Source organism: Bison bison, unplaced genomic scaffold, assembly GCF_000754665.1.
Source record: "Bison bison bison isolate TAMUID 2011002044 unplaced genomic scaffold, Bison_UMD1.0 scf7180017864468, whole genome shotgun sequence".
Lineage (NCBI taxonomy): Eukaryota > Metazoa > Chordata > Mammalia > Artiodactyla > Bovidae > Bison > Bison bison.
The window spans coordinates 4,046,206-4,056,301 of record NW_011495029.1 but is presented as its reverse complement, the minus strand read 5'-3'; the positions used below and the strand labels follow the sequence as shown (position 1 = coordinate 4,056,301).

General features: G+C 39.3%; 1 protein-coding gene across 2 annotated transcripts in view; it reads right to left on the bottom strand.

Moving 5' to 3' along the window:
- Positions 1-10,096, bottom strand: part of DENND5B (DENN/MADD domain containing 5B) — a 221,470-nt gene that overhangs the window by 5,781 nt on the left and 205,593 nt on the right. For both annotated transcript variants that reach the window (XM_010860600.1, XM_010860601.1), the window contains 6 exons: positions 8,325-8,470; positions 6,381-6,499; positions 5,364-5,551; positions 3,225-3,307; positions 2,878-3,004; positions 843-1,017 (listed from right to left, as the gene is read on the bottom strand). In XM_010860600.1, the coding sequence (XP_010858902.1) occupies positions 843-1,017; positions 2,878-3,004; positions 3,225-3,307; positions 5,364-5,551; positions 6,381-6,499; positions 8,325-8,470 (838 nt within the window). The remainder of the gene's footprint in view (positions 1-842; positions 1,018-2,877; positions 3,005-3,224; positions 3,308-5,363; positions 5,552-6,380; positions 6,500-8,324; positions 8,471-10,096) is intronic.

Genomic DNA, 10,096 nt, shown 5'->3' with positions numbered 1-10,096 from the left:
GCTAAGTTGCTAATGTCAGTGTAATTAGGACAGATACTAATGTCAGTGTAATTAGTATCTGTCGCTAAGTTGCTTAGACACCCTTGCTGAGCAGCTGTCAGTATACCTTCATGACAAGGCAGCTAGGCCATCCTACAAGAGGTGCTGGGGCTTAGAAGAAAACAAACACTGCACGGATAAAAAATCTTCTAAGGGTCTGTGTGGTTCATTTCTTACAATTTTGACAGCTGTTTTAAAATTAATGGATTGTATAGCTCCTATGTGTCATTTTACAAAAAGAAAGGGGTAGGAAACTGTCTTAAAGAGACTTTCCACAGTAAGAATTCTACAGTGTCATCAAATTTAAAGCAATATGGTACTGTGTACACACCATACAAGCTCTGTACAGAAAATATGTATGTGTGAGTGTGCTGTTGTGTCCAATACCTCCACCTGTCTGTGGTGCAGTACTGTGTCATGGTTCAGAGCTTGGGGCTCTGGGGTGACACTGGGTATAAATCTTGGCTCTGCCTCTTTCTAGCTGTGTGACCTTTGGAAAGTCTGTTAACTTATCTGTGCCTCTTCTACTTTCTATTTTCTCACCTATACAGTGGGGATATTGCTTGCTCCTTCATGCAGTGGTGGTGGTGAAGTGATAGGAGGGTTAAATGAGATAATACATGGGAAGTGCTAAGTATAGTGTCCAACACACAGCAAATACCCAATAAACAGGAGTCTCATAAAACTTGGAATGGAAGAAACCAACCGGAGAGCTTTGGAAGGGGCATGGTTTGGTATAAACCTTTCTAAATTCTTGTTCAACACATGACAAAGATAGGGAAAGTCAAGAACTGGCTTAATACCGTGTTCCAAGGCAAACTAAGATCTGGAATTTGCCATCCTTCCCAATATTCCGGGGTGCAGTATTAATAGCATTTACATAGTGGCAGAAGGTTTTGCAGGATGATTTCTGAATGAGGACATCATCTTCATTATCTAGAATCTGGTCAGTGGTTTCAAAATAAGCAACTGCTCTCTCTGGGGAAGGAAATCAGAGATATCACAATACACATTAATACTTCATATACAAAAAGACGAAACAGTTTATTCTGGAAATACTAAAGATGCTTTGCATTATAGCCATTCCTAAAACCAAAACCATTATTTTATCATTGGTTTCACAATAAATCCTAAAGGCCCATGTTTCCTGGTAGAACCATATGCTCCCAGATATTTATTTTCTAATCTAGACTACACTCTAGATGGTTAGAAAGCTTACTCTCTTTAGAATACCTTCAAAAATGGCAATTGATAGCAACGAAAAAATACACATGGTCTTGTCTGTTAAGACTGGATCCTTCTAGGCGTAAGTAGCAAAGACATGGTAGCCACTGAGGTGGTGCCCTTTGATCCAGTTATAGGATGGCTGGCTAACATTCTGCAGCAAAGTCCTTGAAACAGAACTGCTTCAGGAAATCTGAGGAAGAGTTATTAATACACATATCAGAAGCAGGGCTAGTAAGATTCAGTGCATTCCAAAAGGAAAAAAATACCCCGCTCTAGGGGCCTAGCTCTGTCTACTTTCCTTTCTTTGTCTAAAAGTTCAAATTTGGATAAAACCAACCATTTCATCCAGGTCTTATTTACAAAACATGAAACGATTAATCACCCTGTTAAAGAGACTGTGAATTGTAGAAGAGCTGCATAGCAAAATAAAGAATGCAAAGTTTAGGGAGCTAGAGAACCACAATCTAATTGAACTTTCCTGAAGATGGAAACATTCTATATCTGCAAGGTCCAATTCTATAGCCCCTTGTAGGGCCAGTATGACTAAGGGAGTCAATTTAAAATTTGATTTAAATTAAGTCAATTTAAATAGCCACATGTGACTAGTGGTTACCATACTGGATAGCACAGAACTAGAGTAATCTTTTTAAAACAAATTATATCCTATTCCTCAGCTCCCTGGTAGCTCAGAGTCTGCCTGTAATGCAGGAGACCTGGGTTTGATCCCTGGGTTGGGAAGATCCCCTAGAGAAGGGCGTGGTAACCCACTCGAGTATTCTTGCCTGGAGAATCCAATCCCCATGGACAGAGAAGCCTGGCAGGCTACAGTCCATGGGGTCGCAAAGGAGTCGAACACGACTGAGTAACTAAGCACACCTTAGCGCCACGTCTTCCAATGGCTTCCCATTCCATTCAGGATAAAGACCAACTGCTTTCAAAGACGCAGAAGGCCCTCCACAACCCGGCTCTAGCAATAAAGATCCTCTCTCCAAATACCCACCTCTCTCCCTCATTCTGTTCCAGTCACACTCACCTCCTTGCTGCTCTACAGAAAGCCAAGCACAGCCCCGCCCTGCTCTGCAAGGGCACCTGTCTCAGCCTGGGGTGCTCTCCTCCTGGTATTCACAAGGCTCACTTCCTCACGTCCTTAAAGTCTTTGCTCAACAGTACCTTATCAACAAGGTCTATAACCTTCCTAATTAAAAGAGTTCTCCCACTCCGTTTCCTTTTGCTTTGCTCCATTTTTGTCTGCATCAATGATGACCTTCCAACGTATCAGATAAATTACATATCTGTTATGATTTTGTGTATTGTTTGCCCTCCTGACCCCACAAGATTGTAAGTTTGTCAACCATAGCAATTTCTGTGTCTTGTTTACTTTTAACTTGAAGTGTATATCTTGAGCATCTAAAATAGTTTAGAATATTGTGAACACACACACAGAGATATTTGTTGACTGAATGAAAAGCACAGACACTGCTTATTTGATATTTACTTTGAAAAACATATACCCTTAACACCAACCCTTATTTGCTCAAATTCTTGGGCTTTTTGAGTTTTCTAAGACACATTTCAATGACCTTACAACAATGTACACCAGCTTTAATTTACCTATGAAGTCCCAGATGAAGACATTCTTGTGAAAGATGCGAGCTGATTTGAAGCCATGGTGGAAAACTTGCTCAAGCGCCGCAACTAAGCCGCTCTCTCCACACAGCAGCACAGTGAGGCTTCCTCTCTGTGGAGAGCAACACACAGTGCCAGAGAATGAGCTCCCGCATCGACGTTTAAGAAAACAGCAGAGGAGCAAGTGCTGAGGGTAGCTGTGAAACATGTTTTTGCAGCTATTAATTAGCAAGCTTACAAATAAAAATTAAAGCACCTTTTTATTGCCCTATGTATCATGTATAAAAGCAGCTTTAAAATCCTACCACAGTAAGTTTTATAGCCCATCATACCTCTTTTTCAGGTTTGTGAAAATGTTTCACAATGTTGTTCACAGCTTCTCCAATTCCTTCTTGGATCTGTCCTGCATTGGGTTCTAAAAAATAATGAATAATGGCGGAAATTTCAGGCAAGGAAAATAAACCAAGTACTACAGGACATCAACTGTGCCTGCCTGTGCAGGAAACACTTCACCAGGGCAGGCTGCCTTGTCAGGGATCCATGGAACTTGCCTTGCCAGTTTGGTCAAGTGAGGCATACTGGCACAAAGGAAACGGATCTAAGAGGCCCCCAAGACTCAAATCCCAGCCTTCCCATTCAAAATCTGTAACTATAGTCACCAATTTTAAGTATGTAATTTGATGAGTTTTGACATGTGTAGACATGTAACTACCACTATAATCAAAATACAGAAAATTGCCATCAACCCCCAAAGTTCCGCTGTTCCCCTTTTCAGTCAATTCCCTTCCCCAGCTTGTAACTTTGTAACCCCTGTCAACTACTCATCTGCTTTCCATCATTATTATATTGCCTTTTCTAGAATTTAATAAATAGAATTGTATAATGTCTGCTTTTTCTTACCTGGCACAATACTTTTGATTCATCCATGATGTTAGCTATATCAACAGTATTGCTGAATAGTATCCCACCGACTAGATGTATCACTATCTGCTTATCCACTTACCAGCTGGTGGATATTGCAAGTGTTTCCATTCTGGCTATTATGAATAAAGCTGCTTGGAAAATTTGAGTATGAGTCTTGGTATAGATATATGCATTCATTTCTCTAGGATATATACATCTAGATTGAGAGTTCTGGGTGAAGTGTAGGGTTAGTACATGTATATATCTTTATAAGAAATTGCCAAATGGTTTTTCCTTTTGTATTCCCATTGAAATATATGTGTATTCACTATTGTCTATCCTCTTTTTAGCTATTCTAGTGTATGTGCGGTATTAAGTTTACTTTGGAGGCAGAAAAGAATTATGGATAAAGGGAATCATTTATTAAAGAATAAGGGAGATTGTTAAAGACTGTATCATTCTAATAGTTAATATATCACTATATGCTAACAAACGGATATAGAATAATAATATCTAAGGAAATTGCTTTGTTAACTAAGGACCTCTTAGGTACCTCTTATTAATAAGGTACCTCCAATAACTCATGGTTATTGTCTATGAATTGAAATAAAACCACTTGACTGTCTCTTTAGTTTTCTGTGGCTCCTGTAATAGATGACCACAAATTTAGTAACTTAAAAAAGGGAGAAATTTCTTCTCTCACAATTCCAGAGGAAGAAGTCAGAAATCAGTATCAATGGGTGGAAATCAAGTTGTGGACAGGGCTGTGCTTCCTCAGGAGGCTCAATGGAAGAAGTTGCTCCTTGCCTCTTCAAGCCCAGGTGGCATTCCTTGGCCTGTGCCCACATCATCCAGTCTCTGCCTCCATCTGTCTATTTATTGTCTTCTCCTCTGTGTGTCTAATTTCCTCTATCTTATAACAATACATGTAATTAAATTTAGGGTTCACCTGGATAACCCAGATAATTTCCCTATCTCAAGATCCTTAACTTACTCAATTGAGTAACATTTACATATCCCAGGGATTAAAATTTGATATCCTTGGGAGACTAAAGACCACATTAGTATAAACTAGAAGTTTATTGTGCTATTAAAAATGGCATGTGAACACAATATCCCATCTGTAGAAGTCACTTTTTTATATATTTTGTCACTTCTACAGGAAGTTTGGGGGTGGGGTGGGGAGTGGAATTTTTAGAATTACTCTTAGACAAAGGGGCTCTGGATAACTAGATATGAGAGTACTATAACTGTCCTTATTCTTCCTTGAAGTTTCAGGCAAAATATTATTTATTCATACCTTCAGAGCATAACTGAAACAGAGCAGGTGGTTTTTTATTGGATTTTAACATCTAAATTCTTCAGGCTTTTAATTATTTGTAATTATCCTGCCTTATTTCCCCCCTTTTCTCTCTCCACTCTAAAGTCTTTCTCACAAATTAATTTTCCTCAGCTTTCTTTTTAATCTCCTTACCATAATTCATTTAACACAACAGTTTTTTATGAAATGGCCACATGATGCCTAAAACATCTAAGACACATTGGAAAATAAAAAAACAACTAATTACTGGTAGTTTTTCCTGTCAGTGATGTGATGCTCAGTCTCCTGGCCACAGTGGGTGATTTCTGCTGGGGTGGAGTCCGACACTGCTTTACTAGATCCTCATCTGCTGCTGATGTCATCAATTCTCCAATGAGAATTCTCTCCAGACTTCCATCATCAATGCCTTTCCCCAGCCACCGCCCACATGGGAACCTAGCAGGACAGAAATAACCTTCAGAATCTCCAATATGTTACTAGCTTTAATCAGAATTTTTAAATGGCATCAAGGGTGAAACCCATCATTTTAGTGGGTGATCAGCCTGTGGGTGATTTTTTCATTATAAAAAATTGCAAACACTTAAAAAAGAAGACAAAAAAATAGACACCCATGTTCTTATGACTTAGTTATAACATTCTCCCATATGCTTCATTTTTGTTTTTTGTTAAAAGTATTTTAAAGTAAATCACACATCAGGACATTTTACTAATTATTACTTCAGTGAATCTCTGAAAAATAAAGAAGTCTCTCTTGTATAGCCATAAATTATTATTATCAAATTAAAGTAACTTTTAAATATTTTCTCATACCTCATCTGTATCAAAATTCTGTAGTTAGTGTCAACAAGAGTATCTTCAAACTAGATGTTAATGGGGGAATTAAGTTCCAGGAAAAAAGGGGAGAATGTTCTCAAAGAGGAGTGCTGGCTGCAATCAGGAGTGTCCAAAAGAGCCTTTTGTCTTACTGATATTATTTTAAGTTTCTTTTTTTCCTTTTCTTATCAGAGTTTCAATCTTTTTCAACATATTTGTGGACTAAGTGTTAGCAGCAAACACAATCAGTCTTTTTGAGAAGTATTTTGGGGGCAATTTTGTATTTGGAACAAAATAACAGAACTTTGTTATTACATAAACAAGACAACCCAAAAAACTAAAGTAAAATTCAAAAGGTAGTGGGAAAGCTTTAGAATGAAAATAATTCTCAAACTTTTTCTTGTCTAAAAAGTATTAAAAGAAGTCTGAACTCTCAAGGACATTTACTTACCTATATGTATGTCCTGTGATTTCATTTCTGACCATGACACAATCCACTAGCCATTTGGCTAACAGTCCTGAGTTATCATGACCGATCTGGACAGTCGTCAGCTTCCCCAGATTCTGGCACTGTAGGGGACAGGACCACAAGGTACTCAGTTCCCAATCTTTTCCTGCCACCTCTCAGCTTTAGTAGTGGTTCCAAACAATTTACAAGTGCAGAGGACTCTGCATAATGTGTTCTGTTGTGCACTAGAGAAAAATATCCAAATAGATCCCTTCTAATGAGACAGGAAACATAGGAACATTATTAAATGAGAGGGATTACATAATGTCTGAGAGTAGATATGTAAACAGGTGCTTGAAGAACACTTGGGAAGGAACAATGATTTCCAACTGGAGAATCCAGAAACATCACCGTAGATTTTTTTTCCTTTGAAGGATGAGAAGAATTCCAAAAAATGGGAAAGGATGCTATTTAGTTATAGAGAGGTCAGAAAAATAATTATAGACATAAAAAATCACCAAGTTCTTCTGCTTTAATAAATACTAAGGCAGACTGACCTCAAACATCATCTAGAAGTCTCTGAAGCTACTGTTAAAAAAAAAAACATAGTTATCAGCATTCTTCCTGACCCTTTGTGCGTAAGTACAAAAGAAAGTGATGATAAAAAAAAAAAGTGATGATAACAGAAATGGTAAAAATAAATGTCAACAAAATTCTGATGAAAGATCACAGACCCCAACTGACTATGTATAGCTGGGAACCTCAAAGCTATGAGTTCTCAAAGCACTTCACATCTTTGAATCATAGCGATCTAGGTGATGGAGGAGGGCATGTTGAATTAGTTGTGGCAGCAGAGATGGAAAGAAGCAGGCAGATGTGAGAGTCTGGAAACAGCAATGATGGGACTTATAATGCAGTTTATGCTTTATAGCAGTCAAAGAAAAGCCAAGGATTTTAATCTTTTATATACAGATAGCTGTGAGCCCACTGAATAGTGTCAAAATAAGCTCTTGGGCAGTGTCATGACTCTGAGTGGAAACTGCCATTCCTAGACCCCAGGAACAGAACGTTCAGTTAGTACCATTTCCCTTCGGAAAGGAGAACAGATGTTTGTCTCCCTTCTGCATGCCAGGATCAACCAGCATGTGGGCTCAAAAGTATGGGGCTACTTCACCAGGTAAGACTGGAAAACTGACTATCATAGTGAGAGGTATTTTCGCAAGATCACTTTATAAATATCACCATGTGGTCTAAAGGCCAAAGCATGAAAAGCAGCTCCCGTTCCCTTTGTCCAGGTTCAGGCAGGGTGAATTTACAGTTTGGAAGAGAACCACTGTGGGGAAAGCATTCACCTGAATGTTCTCTACGTGCCAGGTTTTACAACACGCGTTGGGAATTATGGAAAAGGACCTGGCAAAGCCCCAGAGTGCACCACTACAAGTAGAAATACACAGCTTAACAATTAAAATAACAGTAAGAATGCAAAACAAATTCATGTGTTTCAGACAACTTTTGGAGAAGGCAATGGCACCCCACTCCAGTACTCTTGCCTGGCAAATTCCATGGACGGAGGAGCCTGGTAGACTGCAGTCCATGGGGTCGCTAAGAGTCAAACACGACTGAGCGACTTCACTTTCACTTTTCACTTTCATGCATTGGAGAAGGAAATGGCAACCCACTCCAGTGTTCTTGCCTGGAAAATCCCAGGGATGGGGGAGCCTGATGGGCTGCCATCTATGGGGTCACACAGAGTCGGACATGACTGAAGCGACTTAGCAGCAGCAGCAGTAGCAGACAACTTTAGGTATATAATCTTCTAAATGATCCTGCATGCTTAATTACCCTTTGTATTATTTGACTCGGGGAAAAATGAAAAACTGAAACTGGCATTGTTGTGTAGAACTATGTATGACACTTTGTGCTAAGAAAGCAATTAGCTGAACCTACTTCAAAAGTCATTTCAAGGAGGTTTTTGGGAATCTGCATTACTCCCGTGTCTCCTAGTTCTCCTGATACACAGATCCAAGGGTTTGACGTGATGATCGCGTTGCTCAGCTTTTTGATGGGAATGATCACTGACCTATATGGAATCACTGAAAGAAAAATGCTGAAATTAATACAAAATAACAATGAAGTTCTCCTGAAGAAAACAAATATATGTTCAGAATTCTGTTGGCTTTCACAGATAATTTGCTTTTTAATGATCTATCAAGATATAAACTTAAGCAACAGGATGAGATCATAACCTCCTCTAGTCTAGAAAGATGAGGTCTGGTATTAAGCCACAAGTCCCAGTACTTGTACTAGTTTCCATACTTATACATCATTATGTATACATGGCATTGTTGTTGTTCAGTTGCTAAACTCTGTCCGACTCTTTGCAACCCCCATGGACTGCAGCACACCAGGCTCCTCTGTCCTTCACTATTACCTGGAGTTTGCTCAAATTCTTATACATCGAGTCAGTGATAACTATCTAACCATCTCAACCTCTGTCACCCTCTTATCCTTTTGCCCTCAATCCTTCTCAGTACCAGGGTCTTTTTCAATGAGTTGGCTATTCGCATCAGGTGGCCAAAGTATTGGAGCTTCAGCTGCAGCAACAGTCCTTTCAACAAATATTCAGGGTTGATTCCCTTCAGGATTGACTGATTTGATCTCCATGCAGTCCAAGGGACTCTCAAAAGAGTATTTTCCAGCACCACAATTCGAAAGCACCAATTCTTCAGCACTCAGCCTTCTCATGGTCCAACTCTCACACCCATAACATGGCATGCTTATCATCAGCACTACATTTTATAAACAATGTCAGGCATTAGCACCAGAATACCTGAGGACATAGACAGTGACTGTGTAGTATTTTCATTGCTTTGATGTTTTTATTCATTTTGTTCCAAAATGGAGTACAAATGAGCATGGTTACTGGCATGGTTTCATATAAGGAAAGTGGTTGGTGACTACTTGCATAGTATCTGCTTGTTGCTGATTTTCTTGGGCAATGCTTCACAACACTGCACTCCAGAACTTTCTCACCCCAGTGTTACAGTCCTATATGCAAAGCCAGTAATAGACAACAGCACCTCCATTCCAGTTGTAATATGAAGTCTATTAGCTACAACTTGGAAAGGGGGCTCTAGGGCAAGAGATGCCTCAGGGAGAGAATAAGGATGCGGAAAGGAATTTGTGAAATCGTCCCTTTGAAGGCTCTTCAAAGGCAAGCCACTAGATGTCACTGGCCAAACACCATCGTTTGCTCAAATGTGGAACCCACAGTTAGGCATTCCACACACCTCCATTTCCTTTAAAAAATGAGGACGGCTCAGACACATTAGCATATTTTTAGCCCTCAGAGCCATACTTTTTTTTTTTTTTTTAAAAGCAGGGTAGAATCAATATTTTGGTTGGTATTCTCTTCATCCAGTCACAAGAGAACTATTAAAAAGTCCTCTTTGAAAGAACTACATGCAGGATTAAAAACAGTCACTGGACAAGGGGCTCAGATACTGCCTCACAAGGGGGGTTCATGTTTCAGTGTGCTCTTAGATGAGCAAAATGAATGGGATAAATGGCTCATTTCTCTAATTTTACATAGAGGACTTTCTTTCTGTTGGCTGAATAACTCCCCTTTCTGTCCTTTTATTTTGGCTGAAGGAAAGGAAAATGTCAGAGAAAAAGGCCATATTTTCATGGCTTAGTAATCATGAGACTCAAACGATTTT